This window comes from Silurus meridionalis, chromosome 23 (assembly GCF_014805685.1).
Source record: "Silurus meridionalis isolate SWU-2019-XX chromosome 23, ASM1480568v1, whole genome shotgun sequence".
Lineage (NCBI taxonomy): Eukaryota > Metazoa > Chordata > Actinopteri > Siluriformes > Siluridae > Silurus > Silurus meridionalis.
Genome location: NC_060906.1, coordinates 20,695,611 through 20,715,230, shown reverse-complemented (window position 1 = coordinate 20,715,230; position 19,620 = coordinate 20,695,611). Strand labels below are relative to the sequence as shown.

At 36.7% G+C, this 19,620-nt stretch overlaps 1 protein-coding gene across 1 annotated transcript; it reads left to right on the top strand.

Annotated features, from left to right (window-relative positions):
- Positions 1-2,853: 2,853 nt before the first annotated feature.
- Positions 2,854-12,493, top strand: smpdl3a (sphingomyelin phosphodiesterase acid like 3A). The gene is made up of 8 exons (XM_046835628.1): positions 2,854-3,029; positions 4,084-4,297; positions 5,578-5,722; positions 6,695-6,791; positions 7,524-7,687; positions 7,859-8,039; positions 10,206-10,330; positions 11,695-12,493. The coding sequence occupies exons 1-8, from the start codon at positions 2,933-2,935 to the stop codon at positions 12,013-12,015; spliced, it is 1,344 nt and encodes a 447-aa protein (XP_046691584.1). The 5' UTR covers positions 2,854-2,932; the 3' UTR covers positions 12,016-12,493.
- The last annotated feature ends 7,127 nt before the right edge of the window (positions 12,494-19,620 follow it).

The following is a 19,620-nucleotide window of genomic DNA, read 5'->3' as shown; positions in this document are numbered from 1 at the left end:
TCAATTGGGTTGAGGTCAAAGTTTTATATCAGACCACTTAAGATCTTCACTTCAACCCTTGGAAATATCTTCAGGGAGATTGTACACAGATGCATTGTCATGTTGGAACAGGTTTGGGTCTCCTAGATTACATGAAAGGAAAATCTTATAGTACTGACATCCTGTGCAATTGTATACCACCAGCTTTCTATAAAAGTCAGTCTTCATATTGAGTAGTTTGTCTTAACTACATTGGTCAGTTATTTTATCCATTCCAATAGACAAGCAGGTTTTTTCCAGTCAATGGCTGTGTACTTTTAGCTTTTATCAGCTGCATTTATTATGTAAACTTAATAATATCTCATTAATAATTTGCGAAAATAACTAAACTAATCCCATCCAAGTAAAGGGTGGTCCCGATTCCTACAGAGTATTTTATATTGATCTTGCCATTTTTTCTATACATATATCTGATCCGTTAATGTATAGTATAACAGCAATAATAATAATACATTCATAAGCACTTATTTTAAATGCCATTGGTGAGTCATATTTGCCTCCACTGTGACACTCACATCACATAATGCCTTATAAATCCATTATTAATTAGCATGCACTAGTTATGACACTCCCAATTAAAATGCATCATTCTCTCATGGTTTGGCTTCAGGGTTACATCAAACCAATAGAGACATAAAATAATGTCTTGGTGTAACAGCTCAGGAAACACATCAATCTAAAGCTACTTACTTAAAATACATCAGATTAAACTCAGTGGTTTGGATTTCTAATGTCTAGACATCTTCGAGTTCTCATCCTTGAGCTCAATCATATTTAAGTTCACTGAAGGTCCCTCTATTGGACAGCTTTGAAGTTACCAGTTAGGAAGTAACGTATTTATTCTCTTTCTAAAGGTGATCACACTGATCTAATTGCTTATATAAGGTTATGCTGGATAGATTTTTTAGAACATTTGGAAGACCATGCTCACCTGCACTGGAATCCATCTGGTATATAATGGGTAATTGGTTGATCATTAGGAGTAAGACAGAGTACATGTGTGTGAATGAGAGAGAGGGAGGTGGAGTGGTGCGGTTGCAGGGAGAAGAGGTGGAGAACGTGGAGGAGTTTAGGTACCTGTGGTCAACAGTGCAAAGTAATGGAGAGTGTGTTAGAGAAGTAAAGAAAAGAGTGCAGCAGGGTGGAGTGGGTGGAGAAGAGTGACAGGAGTGATTTGTGATAGAAGAGTATCTGTGAGAGTGAACGGGAAAGTTTTTAGGACTATGGTGAGACCTGAGATGTTGTATGGATTAGAGACATTGGCATTGAGTAAAAGACAGGAGGTGGAGCTGGAGGTAGCAGAGCTGAAGATGTTAAGGTTTTCGTTGGGAGTCACGAGGATGGACAGGATTAGAAATGAGTTTATTAGAGGGACAGCGCATGTAGGACGTTTTGGAGACCAGGTGAGGGAGGCGAGATTGAGATGGTTTGAACATGTGCAGAGGAGGGACATGGGGTATATCAGTAAAAGAATGCTGAGGATGGAGCCACCAGGAAGGAGGAAAAGAGGAAGACCAAGGAGGAGGTTTATGGATGTGGTGAGAGAAGACATGCAGGTAGTTGGTGTGAAAGAGGCAGATGTAAAGGACAGGGATGTATGGAGACGGAAGATCTGCTGTGGCGCCCCTAATGGGAGCAGCCGAAAGAAGAAGATTTATTAGCCTTCAAGTTTATCCCTATTGAAAGAATAAGTCTACTGTATTTTTGACAGGCACCTAAGGGTTGGTCAAATGTAAAAAAAAGATCAAGAAAAGAGCTAAAGTTTTGCCCCTCATTCTTCTCTGTTTGCAACAGATATCAGCGTTTATGAAGAATCTTCGACAGATGAGCAGCTGTCAAACAGAAATGGAAAAAAACATGCTCCTGATTGGTTATTAATATTTTTCTCAGCTTGTAGATGATACCAATTTATTACTATTATTTATTTTTGTGATGTGTCAGAAATATGGAATTCTGTGATATTCACTTGACCGTTAATAACCGTATAACTTTGGAAATAGTATAACACTGTATTATTGTACATTTAAAATGTTGTTATACTAAATATTAATTGTTTTGATCTTTTTGTCTATTTTCTTTTGTTATTAATAAAAAAAAACCTTTTCATTTCTCGGTTTTTATTTCAGATTTGTTTCTTTTGTTTTTGTTATAATATTGAGCAATTGCTGGCAGAATATACATATAAATTATACACACACAAACACACACTATATTGCCAAAAGTATTGGGTCACCTGATCTTTCCTGCTTTATGTGTTTTTTTTCCAAATTGTTACGACAAAGCTGGAGGCACTCAGTTGTAGGTGACGTCTTTAGATGGACTTGCAAACCAAAATCTGTTCCTGCATGGTGATGCCCCTGTGCACAAAGTGAGCTCTGTGAAGATCTGGTTGACATGCTTTGGAGAGGAAGATCTTGATTAGCCTGCTATAGAGCTCTGATCTCATCTCTGCTATACACCTTTGGGATGAATGTGAACGCTGACTGCACCCCAGGTTTCATCACCTACATCAACACCTGCCTTTCATAACACCCTTGTGGCTGATGAACACAAATATCCATAAGCACACTCCAAAATCTAGTGGAACATCTTCCCAGAAGAGTGGAGTTAATTAAAAGAGCAAATTGGGTCTAAATGTGGAATGCAATGCTCCAAAATCACATACTGTACTAATGACCAGGTGACCCAATACTTTTGGAAATATATAGGTAGTGTATGAGATTGTATATGGGTACACTGCCCTCTAGCGGCTGAGTGACACTACACAGTCTTTTCCCATGACATAATGGTGTAACAATGAAAGCACGTGATTACTCTGTTTACTTCCGGTTAGGGTTTTCGACCTTGCTGTATGAAGCAGCTGGATCAGTACTGATCATTATTAAATAAAGTTATGGGACTGATTTGGTTTTGCTGGACTGCTGCCTTTTTCTACCAGCAGGTTTGGGCTGCACCAAGAAGTGTGGGCTGTAGAGAAAGAGAGGATATGAGTAAGTATCTAATCCTTGACACAATTACTTTTACTTCTGCTTTATAGCTGAGGAGCCATATAGATTCCCAGAATATCATATATGACTTTATATGAGTTTTTATTCTCTTACATTATAGATGGATTGTCATGTTAAAATATTTGTCTGAATGTTAGTAAATAGAAAGCATTTCTATGGGATGGGAAACAAACAAACAAACCAAAACAATTTCATACAACATATGGACAATAGTTTGTGGACACCTGACCATAAGATTGTTATGTGCTTTTTAAACATATCATTCAAACATTCAAAACATTCAACATGTTCAAAGACATACAATTTTACGCCTCTAACTCGAATACAGTTTGGCAAAGAACCACATATGACTGGAAAAGTCAGGTGTCCCAATACTTTTGACTCTATAATGTGTTTGTATATATAGGGCAATTTTTAGGTGGAACATTTTCCAGCTCATGGTGATGTTTTAATTCTATTCCTCTCACACCACAGCTATTTTTTTTTTTAAAGAAGGTGTAGTCCAATCTCCTGGATCGGAACCCGACACAAAGCTAGTTCTCGTTATCAGTCACGTTGTAGCAGTTGATCTCTTGTTCAAGCGGAAGTTATGTACATTGTTCTTCATCCAAGCTTGTAAATAAGATGTTACTCTGGAAATGTACCAGGATACACTAGAGAGCATTGATATGAACTTAGTGAGTTTATTTAAAGTTTGATAGCATGGTGGGTTTTTTCCTGCTTTGAATTTATTCATTTTGGATTTAAGTTAATTTGAGTTAAATATGTTTTATTCTACAATGGGATGTCATTAAAAACCCACAAAGCAAAAGCTTCTCCACTTATACAACTGTCCAACATGAAAAAAGAAATAGAATAGAAGGACAAAAAAAAAAAGCATCGCTATTTCATGCACCTACATGTCAACATTTATTGGTAGGAATTCAAAGCATTCACAAATGAAGGTGGAACATCAGGATCAGATCTTGAATGCCACATATGTAAAGCCTCTGCACCAACAGTGCCAATGGTTTAACTGTAGTTTTTTTTAAAACAGGTAAATTCTGGCATATCTCAGACCTGCACATCGATCCTACTTACCATGTCACGGAAGATCGCACCAAAGTGTGCTACTCCTCAAAGGGCTTTCCTGCGTCCGACCCTGGAGTTTTTGGAGATTACATGTGCGACTCTCCCTACAAGCTAATTCTGTCTGCCTTCAGCTACATGAAAAGTGTCGACCCGGAGCCTGAATTTATCATATGGACTGGGTATAAGATTTCAATTCTTTCTTATTGTCAAATTGTAAGCAAAAGATCTAACGAGAAGAAGCTTTAAATTATATATATATATATATATAAGAGACCAGGAAAATCAGCCAAACCAATTAGTTATGTGACAAATGATTTGAGATTCGAATCGCAGTGAGGCGGGGGATTACTGTGTACATATACAGTGGTGTGAAAAAGTGTTTGCACCTTCCTGATTCCTCAATAATAAAAACCTAGTGTGATGATCTGAAACATTAAAGTGTGACAACAGGCAAAAAAATAAGAACTCAGGAAGGGGCAAACACTTTTTCACACCACTATATATATATATATATATATATATATATATATATATATATATATATATATATATATATATATATATATATAAATAATGTATATACAGGGTTATTCAAAAAGAAGAGTATAACCCTGTATATAACAGATGGCAACACACGGCTGCACGCACAGTCACAGGAAGCACAGAACGTGTTTCCATAAGTCAGTGTTCCGAACACATCGTACTGTGTACATCGGGAGCTGTGTGTTCTGGTGCTATTCTGACCATGTGTGTTACCACGTCTGCTATTCTGACCACTTTAAAAAGATGCTTTGAAAAGGACACCTGCAGGACACATTCCAGAAGTGGCGGGAACGCTGGGAGCGCTGTACTGCTGTGGAAGGGGACGATTTTAATGTTGATAATGTGTTAATGTAGATAACGTACCTTTTTGTAAACAGAACTTTTTTCTACCACCTCGTGTGCAGATGGATGGATGGATAGTTACAGAGTGCATTCGCAAATTATACAGACTTTTTCCTATTTTGTTATGTTGCATATGGTTGTGCCACACTCTTTCCGTTTGAGAATTACGGAGCCCACCATGGGACACCTGAGTGAATTTTCAAGTATTGTTGCAAATGGTCTGAATACTTGTACATGTGATATATTTCAGGGGTTAACAGTAAAAGATTTACAGACATTGCTAGAAATCTGTTTTGACTTTGTGGAGATTATTTAGAAAAAATCGAAACGATTGCGGGTTGGAACATAAAATAAAAAGTGAAGGGGGTCTGGATATTTTCTGAATGCTCTTTTCCACGCACTAAATCAGTGTGTTCATCGCCAGCATTAAAAATGTACTCCACTACCTGCTCTACCAAAGCCACTGCGGAGGGACTTTTTTGGCCGCACTGAATATAAAAAATATAAATAAATAAATGTACTTATTCTCTGAATCCATGACAGCACTTTATTAAATCCAGGCTCTTTTCTGTAGAGACAGCCCTCCACATGTTCCAGCAGACAAGCTGTCCACTGATACTGTGATTAACATGATCAGCAATATGACACACACCATACGCCAGTTCTTCCCTCAGCTGCCGGTGTACCCTGCCCTGGGCAACCATGACTACTGGCCACAGGTATTACACTAACCTCTTTTTTCACCTAGTCTTTATTATAGCATAATTAGCGGCATTAAAAAACAAGTTAAAGGCTTCTATTGTTATATTTGACTTGTTTTTATGGTGGTGTGAAGCCCTTGACTCCTGTTTAGTTCTGCAATGATGAACTTATGACTATGGGTGCTCTTGGATGGGCCAATCTGGTGCTTCCTCTTTCTTAATCACACCCTTTCCTGTCTCTCCCTTCCTATTTCTGTTAGTCCCTTGTACTAATGTTTTGTTTCATCTAGACATATTCTGTGGGTAGTTATTGCTCCTGAATTTCAAGAACTTTCCTGACTTACATTAACACACAAGGACCACTGTATTGCAACCCTGCAATATAACTTTGGGCTTATTTGGGAAAAGTGATCATTGCGCTGCCTCACTTTTCATCCAAAGATGATTCTGATGAGTCTCGGAGAGAGCGTACAGTGGTGTGAAAAAGTGTTTGCCCCCTTTCTCATTTCTTATTTGTTCTTGCATGTTTGTCACACTTTAATGTTTCAGATCATCACACTAATTTAAATATTTAGTAAAAGATAACCGGGGGTCAAACACTTTTTCACACAGGGCCATGTTGTTTTGGATTTTGTTTTCCCTAATAATAAAAACTTTCATTTAAAAACGCGTGTTGTGTTCACTTGTGTTATCTTTTACTAATATTCAAATTAGTTTAATGATCTGAAACTTTAAAGTGTCACAAACATGCAAAAAAAATAATAAATCAGAAAAACACTTTTTCACACCACTGTATATATTTTGTGTGATGTAATTATTAATTACAAATAAACATTGAATGCAGAATGTTAAATATGTAACCAGGTTATCGTGATAGATACCGTGTTGTTGTATACACTCAATCTTTTAAAACCTGAATATGTATAAAGTAATTGGAAAATCATAGGGTGTCGGCTGAACTGTCATATCGTTTTTTTGTTTTTCTTTCAGGATCAACTTCCTCCGAACCAAGACGATATTTACCAGGCCGCAGCCAGAATTTGGTCTCCATGGCTAAAAAAAGACGCCCTCACCACTCTGCGTAAAGGTATATTACTGACCCATATTTTCTACTGAACGCCTTATTGAGTATAATCTTAGGTGCAATAGGTTTTCTCAGACCACCATGCGTATATGATGCAGTCTGACATGTTAATAATATTAATTTATCCTGGCAGTAGTCGGTGTACATACTCTAAAATCAGTGGTCCCCAAACCCCGGGCCGCGGACTGGCACTGGTCCGTGGGTCAATTGGTACTGGGCTGCACAGAAAGAATACATAACATATAATTTCCATTTATTTATGATCTGATTCTAAACAATGTTTTATTTTGGAAAATTGCCGGATTCTCTCCAACACATCTGTCTATGACTCACTCTTGATGCAGGTGATGATGCATCGGTCACATGTCTTACCTCCATCCTATACCTTCTTAAAGGGGCTCCGGCCGCTAACACATAATACATTACCGCTAAACTGAAACCCCCAAGCGAGCAAAATAAACAAACAACAACACAGTGGATTCACGTTTATTATTATATTGAGAAAATACCAGTTTTTATGTCGCTTGTATCATTTTATTTTGTTGTATTTATCCACCACACCTTAAAGGCCGGTCCGTGAAAATATTGTCTGACATTAAACCGGTCCGTGGAGCAAAGAGCTTTGGGAACCACTGCTTTATAGAATGCAAGATAATTCTATAGACAGAAACATTATTTAGCATTATTATTCAATAATAAAATATAGTTTCTCAATGATCATTTTCTTCCATGAAGGTGGATTTTATTCTCAGCTTATAAAACCTGGACTCCGGCTGGTGAGCCTAAACACAAACCTTTACTACAGTCCCAACAAGGTAACAGTGAACATGTCCGACCCAGCTGGACAGTATCAGTGGCTGCAGGACACGCTAGAGCTTTCCAAGCAGAGCATGGAGAAGGTAATGGTTTGCTTTTTTACATACTGTGATCATTAAGATGACATTTGCAGGACAAATTTTTTTTTACCTCCTGCAGGTGTAGATGTTCAAATAATTGATCTTCTTTTTTTTTTGTGGTAATAGGAACATGCATGTGTTTTACAATATTGATCTTGATCTGTGTATTTACAGGTCTACGTGATTGCTCACGTCCCAGTAGGATACTTGCCCTTCGCTAAAAGCACCACAGCCATGAGGGAGGGTGACAATGAAAAGCTTGTGGAGATATTTCGTAACTACAGTGACGTCATTCAGGGACAATTTTACGGTCACACTCATCGAGACAGCATGATGGTTCTTCTGGATTATACCGGTAAACACTTCCTGTAAAAAATTTCTTTTGAAGACAAGCAATTTACCCGAAACTATTGCTGGTTTCTCTAAAGCCTTTCTTCCTCATATCATCTCAGGGAGTTGGTCCGGGTTTCGGCCTCGAGATTTCTATGTAATTGAGTCTTCGACCAATTATTCCATCGATTAATCGAGTAATCGGATAAGAAGTACCATTTCTTGATTAAATAGCAACTCTAAATATACATGAGAAAATAAGGCTGGTCTCTTAAAATAAAAAAGTAAATTGTTTACTTTTTTAGCGGGTGGCGCATCAGTAATAATGGTCCGTGGGGAAACATAAGGCTTTGTGTGTAGTTGAATGGACTAAACGAAACATTCTACCTCAACGATTATTTTTATTCGAATTATTCGAGGAATCGTTTCAGCCTTTCTGTAGTCGCATTCATTCTAAGCTGTTAAATGATAATGTCTATTACATTTGATCATTCTAACAGTGTGAAATGAAATAATGAAGTGGGTTTTTTTTTTTGGATTACCAACTGACTTCCCATTCAGGCTTCAGTTCAGTTGTTCAGTTTAACAAAGAAATCATGATATAGAACTGAAAGTAAAAAAAAGAAAAAGGGAACCAATGATCTTTTACACCAGTGAAAAGGATTACGGAAGGAAAAGCATGAGAATGAATGATTAGATGAACTCACTAGTTCTAGGTCAAGAGATTAGAGTTCTATGAGAAAAATAATATTAATTAAATTATGGTCACAGGGTGTATGGAGTGCTACGTTAAAGTTTAAAAGATTAAAAGCAGTGGGTAGCAATGAGGAGTTTGAGGTTATACTGGGTACAGGCTCACTGGCCAAAACATGGACATTATTAGATAAAAAAGGACAAGGGGACTCACCTGTCTAGTTTCCAGTTGTCCAGTGACCCTGTCCCCATTATATATAACCACAGATCCCAGTTATTTGTTAAAAGATGTCAAACCTGATGTGACATTTCTTTTTGTTGTAGCTCAGCACAGTTGTAAAGAGTGGTGAAATGGGTGTAACTTCTATAGATTGTTGAGTAGAAACATCCTAGGAGATCAGAAGTTTCTTTGAAACAGGTATTATATATACTATATAAATACTCAAATTACTCAAAGGTTGCACAGATTTCTTTTTAAAGCAGCGGTGGGTGTAGCTTTTCATTCCAACCTAACAAGGGCCACATCTGATAGTCTATTGAAAATTAAGATCTAAATAGGCGGGATCTGGTCAAGTCAAGTAGGATTTTAATTGTCATTTCATTCATAAACAGTGCAGTTTGCAGTGAAATTAAACAATGTTTCCCCAGGGCCAAGGTGCTAGAGCAAACAACAAAAATTATCAAAAGGAACACGAGGAACACAGAAGTTCACATAACTCTAAACCAACAACACAAAGTGACCATGTGCAAAATTTGGAGAGAAAAAAAAAGGCAACATGAAAAACAGAAGCATAGAAGCACTGACCAGTACAGGAGGTTGTGGAAGAAGGATTGTCCATATACAAATTCTTCTTCTTCTTCTTTCGGCTTCTCCCATTAGGGGGCGCCACAGCGAATCATCCGTCTCTATACCCCCCCTGTCCTCTACATCTTCCTCTTTCAGACCAACTACCTGCATGTCTTCTCTCACCACATCCATCAACTTCCTCCTTGGTCTTCCTCTTTTCCTCCTTCCTGGCAGCTCCATCCTCAGCATTCTTTTACCGATATACCCCATGTCCCTCCTCTGCACATGTCCAAACCATCTCAATCTCGCCTTCCTCACCTTGCCTCCAAAACGTCCTACATGCGCTGTCCCTCTAATAGACTCATTTCTAATCCTGTCCATCGTCACTCCCAACGAAAATCTCATCATCTTCAGCTCTGCTACCTCCAGCTCCACCTCCTGTCTTTTACTCAATAACACTGTCTCTAAACCGTACAACATCTCAGGTCTCACCACAGTCCTATAAACTTACCCTTTCACTCCCACAGACACTCTTCTATCACAATGCTTTTGATATAATATAATATAATATAGTGCAATTTTTAAATGAGACTATCGTCTTATATCAGGAAGTGTAGCTGATTCAACATGGCAGAGGACCCCAGCCCTCCACAATTAGAGTATTGTTAATTATATGTCAGATTTATGATACCAAGTCGTTATCTTTTACAGGGAAACCTGTTAACTCCATCTTTGTGACGCCGGCCGTGACTCCATACAGAAGTGTTCTGGAGAAATATTCAAATAACCCTGGCGTCCGTATGTACCTGTACAACTCTGAGGACTATGGCTTACAGGTATGTGGAACCTTTTACTTCGCTTACAGGGTCAATCCTAACAGTGTTATGTTTGTAAGATAACAAGATAAACAGTCCAGCTTTCTCAGGAGACTAGTCTTTTTTGTACATAAAAACATAAAGCAACATGAATGATTTCCTTAATGAGGTTCTTAATTCTGAGCTGAGATTTCATTTAAGATTGAGAGTTCTATACAAATTAGTGATGACATGGTCAAGTGTCAAGTTTAAGTCATTCCTTGGATCGAATTAATTTTTATTTGTATAGCTGTTTTAACAATGGACATTGTCTCAAAGCAGCTTTACACAGATAACGTGGTGATAAAGAATGAATAAGATGCTCTTAATAAGTGTAAGTTTGTCCCTGATGAGCGAGCTGGTGGCGACTGTGGTGAGGAAAAACTTCCTGAGGTGGTATAAGGAAGAAACCTTGAGAGGAACCAGACTCAAGAGGGAACCACATCCTCATCTGGGTGGCACCGAATGTCCATTTATTACAGATAAACGATGCTTAGTTGTGCAGTGATGGTCATCAGATGCAAACTGTAGTCCAGAGTCAGTGTAGCAGACTGTTGACACTTTTGTTAACTAGAGTCCCTCAGAATTCTCAGAATTCTTTTACTCCGTAAAAACTCTTACCTTTTCCCATAATTATCACCAATCTTTGACATTTATGGCAATTTGTCAGCCACCATTATCCACATTTAGAGTTTTTTTATACAAGTTGAGGGTCAGGGACTTGCACAAGGCCTCATTAGTGGGATTTGAACTCGCAACCTTTAGAACAGAAGGCCAGCATCGTCTCAACCACTGAGCCTCCCTGATCCATACTTTTACTTTTGACATAAATACAGACACTTTTAATCAGGGAGAAACGTAGGAGTACTTTAACTGGATTAATATTTAACCAGGTTAATTGTACAGCAACTGAGTACTTCATGAGTGACTGTATGTTATAAGTTTTTTTTTCTTTGTGCGGTTTTCAGCACGTCTTTAACCAATTAGCTTTAGATGCTGTACTTCCAGTATCTACGTCCATTGCTTATTGAAATTAAAAAGTAATAACGTACAAGTAAGATACACTATATTGCCAAAAGTATTTGGTCACCCGACCTTTCATGCTTTATGCGGTTCCTTTCCAAACTGTTACTTGAACTTGGAAACCCGAACATCTTGGAACATCTTCCCAGAAGAGTGGAGGGAATTATAAGAATGTGGAATGCAATGCTCAAAAATCACACACCGTTATTATGACCAGGTGACCCAATACTTTTAGCCATATATTGTAAGTGAATATAGAGACGTAGAAGTGGATAATGTTTGTCTTTTTTTTTTGTAAAGACATTCTCACCTTCTGTTTGAAGGATCTTTGGCAGTACTACTTGAATCTCACAGAAGCAAATCAGCAAGAAAAGCCCACTTGGAGACTTGAGTACATGATGACCAAAGCTTTTGGTATGAAGGACATTCGGCCAGAAAGCCTACACGAACTCGCATTGAAGTTCGAGGCACCGGGAAGCAAAGAATTTCAGCAGTACTACACTAATTACATGGTCAGTTACAATGACACCATCACTTGTACAGAGGAGTGTAAAACAGTGCAGGTCTGTTCTGTGCACTTTTTAGACCACAAGTCCTATTCGGAGTGTGTGCAAAAGGTGAAAGGCAGGGACTTTAAATTGTAAAAGCCTTTTTAGAGGTTGTATTAAATTAACTTGCTGTAAAGGGAACAGATTTTATCCTTTCTGCTAGTAAAGGGAGTGAATTCTTTTTTTCAGGTATTCTTAAAAAAAAAAAAAAAAGGGAGAGAAATTAAATGAAACACAAGGGATACACGCTAGGATTTATTACCATTAAAGACTTGAACCAAACCAGTAATGTGAATGAGAAATATATTTCTTTTTTTTTCTTGTTAGTTGATTATTTAAGAAAAATTAAATTAAATATGCATATAATTATAATTTTTTTTTGCTTTTTTTTTTTTAAGGATTATTATAGTCAAATGCTGCACAACCTATTTTAAATTAAATAATAGATTTACATTTTTTATCAAAATGGAATAAAAAAGTTTTCAAAAATTCAGGAAAGGGGTTCATTTTATCAACATTAACTTGTTTCATGGGCATTTATTGTACAATAAAAAAATTCACTGTTGAAAGTGCACTTTGTCTGTTCTTTTTTTTTTATATAACGAAATATAAAATCTTTATATGAAGTAATTTCTTTTTATTTAATTCAGTTTATAATAAACTGACAACAACTAAAGCATAAAGCAAAATCCACAGTAAATATGTTTGTGTTAAGGAAAAGCAGGAACAGAATAATTGTGTATATTTTATGATATACTGTATTAGCAAAAGAAAAAAAAATGCCAGTGCAAAGAATTACAGAAAGAAACTGATTAGATTAAAACGATTACATGGCTTTACTGCTCCGCTGTAAAGTGACATCATGTCCAGTTCCAGACATTGTGTTTTTGGATGCTGAAAAGGCGAGACATGAAAATGATGCTAAATAATGAGACCAAGGAAGAAGTTCATCTGGTGGAAGAAACGAAAGTAAGTAAGTAAGAAAGAAGTTTTCTTTTTTCATTTCTTTTTCCATTTATTAGCTCTAATGAAAATTTGTCAGTGCCTGTATTGTACAATTGTTCTAAAAGTGCTCACTGAGGTCAGGATCTTTACTAACACTAATGATAGCAGCAGGTTTAGCTCCAACACCATCTGTGATGATCGCAGTAACACCTACTGTACAAAGATGCAAGTGTCAGCATTAGTGTTGTTCAAGATGAGTGCTGGTGAGATTATTGTGAGACTTATTCGGTCTCTGGCTCCATTATGTCTACGTTCTGTGTGTCAGTCACTCCATATTTTAGCTTCCTGCCATTTTTTTGCTGACTGTCCCCACACTGCTGCTGTAAACTGCCCAGATTCTGAGCGCCCTGGCTGCAGGGACTTTTTGTCCCTGTTATCCCCACATTGGTAACATCTTAGGTGATGTCTGTTTTACGGTCAAGGAAAGACAAAGTGTAAATATTAACACCGAGCATGCTAACTGCTATCCCCTTTAAAATTCATATTCAGTATTTATTGTGACTGTTAAGAAATATTAAGACTCTGTGAAAACTCTGTTGGCCCTGTGTTTTCTGTTTCTGTGATTGTTGTTTTATGTTGTTGTATGTGGCATCAAGGTTGAAGGAACGTGGAGGAACGTTGTTTCATTTCACTGTGTACTGCGTCAGCTATATATGGTTGAAATGACAATAAAAGCTTCTTGACTTGACTCTTGACTTGAGACAGAGAGAAGATTGTGCAGGGCCAGGTTGGGTCAGCTTATTCTTTATATATGTTTCTCTTTAATATGTTATGATAGTCAGAAAATAGTTGCTTTGTGCATCTGTGACCGCATTAGTGAAAGCTGAAGCTGGAGCTTCTGAGATTAAGGTGCAGCTGGTTGGTTAATCATTAGGTTTGTGATCCAATTGAGGAGGAACACCTCAAGGATAACTTTTAAATGAACAAAATAATGCAGCGATAAACAATAAAACATCTACAGTCCAAACAGATCAATAAGTTATATAAGTTATAACAGTCTCCAGACCTAAATCCAATAGAGAATCTTTAGAGGGAGCTTAAACTCCGTGTTTCTCAGCGACAGGCCAGAAACCTGACTGATCTAGAGAAGATCTGTGTGGAGGAGTGGGCCAAAATCCCTCCTGCAGTGTGTGCAAACCTGGTGAAAAACTACAGGAAACTTTGACCTCTGTAATTGCAAACAAAGGCTACTGTACCAAATATTAACATTGACTTTCTCAGGTGTTCAAATACTTATTTGCAGCTGTATCATACAAATAAATAGTTAAAAAATCATACCTTGTGATTTCTGGATTTTTTTTTAGATTATGTCTCTCACAGTGGACATGCACCTACGATGACAATTTCAGACCCCTCCATGATTTCTAAGTGGGAGAACTTGCAAAATAGCAGGTGTTCAAATACTTATTTTCCTCACTGTATATATAATTTCTGTATTTGAAATACACTCCACCTCATTTTTTTCTCTGTCGAGTTACACATATAGTTCCTGATTCTTGCCCTCTGGACGTGCCTGATCACTGAACAGTTCAGTTATCTTCAGGTAAAATAGGATTTTTAAAAATGCATTCATCCATTATTAAACATGCAGCAAATTAATTCAAATTAATGAATGAGTCTTGCATGAGCTATAAATAGATAAAAAGTCATTTCCTCACCTGCCCTTATTTCTGCTTCCTTGTCCAGAATGAAAAGTATTTTGAACAACAAAAAAAAATTCAACAGTTATTTAATACACCTATGGTGTGTTTAAATATATGGAATAAACTGAGATAATAATTAAAACATACCATATATCAAATAATTATTATATTGTATATTTTATTAACAAATGCCTATACCCCCTTTCACACACACACACATGAACATGAAATTTCACAAATGAACTCTTGATAAGGCCCATCTTTGAACTCCAAAAGAGTTGCCTACAGTCAAGCATGGTGGTGGTAGCATCATGGTCTGGGGCTGCATGAGTGCTGCTGGTACGCTTCATTGAGGGAAACATGAAATTCAACATGTACTGTGACATTCTGAAGCAGAACATGATACCCTTCCTTCAGAAACTGGGCTGAGCCGCGGTTTTTCAACATAATAATGACCCTAAACACTCTGCCAAGACGACAACTGCCTTGCTGAGAAAGTTGAAGTTGATGGAGTGTCCGATGTTGATCGGGCATCCATCTTTAAGCGAAGGTGAAGAAGCGCCATGTGTCTAACATCCAGCAGCTCCATTGAGGAATGGAAGAGGATTCTAGCAACAACCTGTGCAGCTCTGGTGAATTTCATGCTCAGAAGGATTAAGGCAGTGCTACATAACAATTTAGCTCACACAAAATACTGACACTTTGGACACAGTTTTGACACGTTCACTGAGGGTGTATTTACTTTTGTTGTTATTTAGACAATAATGTCTGTATGTTGAGTTATTTTTAGAGGACAGTAAATCTGTACTGCTACACAAGCTGCACATTGACTACTCTAAAATATATTGAAGTTACATTTCTATAGTATTGATCCCTGAGAAAATACAAATTTTGCTAAAATGTGAGGGGTGTACTCACTTCTGACAGATACTGTATTCATGGAGCTGGCTTTGGGCTTTGTGTTTGGGCTTCCGAGTGAAGGACATATCTATTGATACAAAATCCAATGGCATAATATAAAATCTTGTGCCTCCAGCTTAGTGATAACAGTTAACGCAGGTGTCCCAATGCTTTTTTTCCATATAGTGTTGCTCCCTGGAAATCAAACATGTGCCAGAGTGACACCTTGTGGGGACACAAAAGCATTACAGGACATGGCTGACTGTATAAGGCATTGGTTAACTCAGTACTTGTGGAAATGGAATGGTAGCTATGCTGACCAAACCAATAAACCCAAACCTATTGACTGATTCATAGGATCTTCTACAAACAGACTGGGGAGAAAAGCAGCGAAGTGTTTTTGGGCTTATTGAATAGATGCTGCTCTTATAATATGGCTTGTCAGATAAGGTTTTTTTCATGTTTCTGGTATAACGTTTAAAATTGACAGCAGTGTTTTTCACACATAGTAATTAAAATTTACTAAATTTTGAAGGTTTGGGTTTTGATCCCTTAAATTCTTTCATTTCAGTGCATACACGTGTACTTTATGTGATGAAATACTTATAAAATAGTCAATTAATATAATTCATTATCTATATATAGAATTTATGTCATTTTAATATATCATATGAGCATTAAAGTGTCAATATTTTAAAGAAAGATTACTAATTATTTGGATTATAAATAAATAGGGAACAGAAAGAAGTTTTAAGTACATAACTAGGAATGCAGTGCCCAGGTGCTGGAAATCATTTTTGACCCAGAAATTATATTTCACATTAATCCCATAGTCACACTTATATACCCCTTTGTTAAGCCCAGAAATCTTCACATAATTAATATTTTTTATATTTTTAATATTTTAATATTATGGCTGATCATAATATATCCTGAATATAGGCTATGTGACATTTTATTATTATTATTATTATTATTATTATTATTATTATTATTGTATATTTATTTATTTTTACTTAATACATTTTTACTAATTTCAAGCTTTTTTTTCTTTTTTTCTAGCTTTTAGAAATAAGCAAACTGGCAATCAAATTAGAACATTTTCAATTTTCATATGATGAAAATTACATTTTTATATATTTTTTTTGTAATTGATTATTTTTAAATGAGTATTTTGTAATACATATTAAAAATATTTGTATATTTTTTTTACAATAAGAATTATTAGTGAACTATTTCTTTTATCCAAGATATCCTGACCTGCTAAAAAAAAAAAAAAAAAAAAAAAAAAGGAATAGACCATGTGCATCATATCCTTGATTTGACATTTGATGATTGACATTTTCGTTCATGCTCTCAGCCATCACACTGTAGTGAAAATAACACCTCTAAGTGACTTCCTGCCAAGTTATCAACCTTATCTTTCCTTCAAAGCCCAAAGATCTAAACCTTCAAAATAGAATCCAAAATGGTCGACTGACCCATTTTAAAGTGACAGCTGCTCTTCTGTAACAAAGGCAATTTCGAATGCAAGAAGCACCACTCATTGGATTTGCTCTGCATCTTCCCGAGTGGCCTTACTGAATGTAATTATCGTTCCTTCATCCCGCTATCCCCAGGGAGCCCTCCCTTCTCTTTCAAACGACTCAGCTGTGTGTCCCGGTGCCCTCTGCACCTCCCCATCTATGTGTTTCCTTATCCCTTACGCCCCGTATATCAGCCCCCACATCCTAACGCCTAACCAGCTGTGCGGTTTACACAACCGCTTGATGAACCTCTTTCACCTAATCATCAAAACACATACAGATTTCTCCAAATATACAGTGCAAAATAAAACACATTTATTTTATACCTTATTTAAAGGATTACATTCTGAAATTAAAAACTTATTAGAAATTAGACGTCTACAGAGTGTCCCATAAGTCCACAATCAGAGGATTTATGTATATTTTCTTACTTACTATAATGACTGTAATGCATTGTTTTATATCCAAATAATACAATTTGTAGGAAAGTGAATTAAAAAGCACAGCTAAAAAATATGTGCAGAGAAAACAATAAAAAATATCTGTATTTTACAGTGAAATTTGCATATTAAGAATAATAGTGTGCCTCCTGACATTGATGTGCACCATATATACTATATAATATATTATATACCATATAAATATACATATACATGCCTCTGTACGTCAACATAAAGCTTAATGATGTGATGCATCGATTTAAACAAGTGTGTATCAGATACAAGTTTCATCGTTTTTTATATTTTCACATCGGTAAAAAACAATTTATTTATATATAATTATCAGTAGATGGGCTCTACTTTTATTCTATAAAAGGGTCACGGAATAGAGATTAACATGGCAGAGGTAGAGTTGTAACTTCCTGGAGACACAACAGAAAAAGAACGTCTGGTTTTATTTTTTTTAAGAGTCTGTTTAAGAAGTCAGAAGGCACTTAAGAAAATGTATGATTTGCTGTCTATCTGAACCAAAGAAATAAAAGCAATCTGTACCATATTTATATATATATATATATATATATATATATATATATATATATATATATATATATATATATATATAAAGGGCTTTTCCTGAATACATTATGAACACGAAACCATGGCTACTGAACAAGCAACTCGTTGAGAGCAGCTTCTTGATCACAGATGCTGCTTAAGAGTGATGACTGTGTTTTAAGTGCCTCTGTGTGTATTCTGTGTGAGGCCTAATGTATGTGTATGCATGTGGTGTGTGTGTGTGAACATGTGCGTACATTTCATGTACGGTACTTCATAATCAGTGGTGTTTATATTTAGTCTATGTGTGTGTGTCTCAATTCCAGAAAGAATAATAAAGACGTAGTTGCTCCATTTCAGGCTCCATATTGTCCAGCTTGTGTTGAACTGTACGCAGTAATCAGATTTCGGTTCCCTTTAAAAGAAACAACATTTCATTAAATACTGACCAGGTCCAAACGTGCTGATCTTGTTAAGGAGAAATACGCAATACGCTGCATGGAAGGGCCGGCTTTGGCAAAAGGTTGAAGCCAGGTTAATGAAGTTACAGTGCATTCAGGACATTTCAAACCCCTTTCTCTAGTTTCCCAGCACACTTCATGCTGAAACCAGACACACTATATTGCCAAAAGTATTGGGTCACCTGGTCATAAGTACGGTGTGTGATTTGTGAGCATTGCATTCCACATTTAATCCCAAGTTACTCTTATAATTCCCTCCACTCTTCTGGGAAGATGTTCCACTAGATTTTGGAGTGTGCTTATGGATATTTGTATTCATCAGCCACAAGGGTGTTATAAAAGGCAGGTACTGATGTAGGTGAGGAGACCTGGGGTGCAGTCAGCGTTTACATTCATCCCAAAGGTGTTCAGTAGGGATGAGATCAGAGCTCTACAGCAGCAGGATCTTCCTCTCCAAAGCATGTCAACCAGATCTTCAAGGAGCTCACTTTGTGCACAGGGGCATCACCATGCTGGAACAGGTATGGGTTTTCTAAGTTCAAGTGAATGCAAAATTTTATTATAGCGCCATCTAAAGACGTCCAGGACAATTGAGAGCCTCCAGCTTTGTGGTAACAGTTTGGAAAAGAACCACATAAAGCAGGAAAGGTCAGGTGTCCCAATACTTTTGGAAATATAGTGTATTTCCATTATGGTACAGTTCAGTGCTGCTGTGAATGTGATTCAGAAATATTATTATTATTATTATTATTATTATTATTATTATTATTATTATTATTATTATTGTGCTAAATTGTTCAGTCTCCTCTGATTAACACATCTTCTACATGGACAGTCTATAGATCCAAGAAGCTACTGAGCAATTCAAGAACTATGAATATGGATTTGGACTGTAATTAATATAAACAGTCTAATGGCTTTGGGCTGCAATTTCCAGGACACCTCAATAATGATGGACCTATAATGAATGGACATTGGGTGCCACCCAGATGAGGATGGGTTCCTTCCCAAGTCTTCTTTGACGGTTTCTTCTTCATAGAACCTCTTGAAGTTTTTTCTTGCCACTGCACCCACAGGCTCGCAACTTATAAACATATAGATAACAAATTTCGACAAATAAACTGAATTGAATTAAAACACATATGTAATTCATAGAAATAGCTCCAGTTTG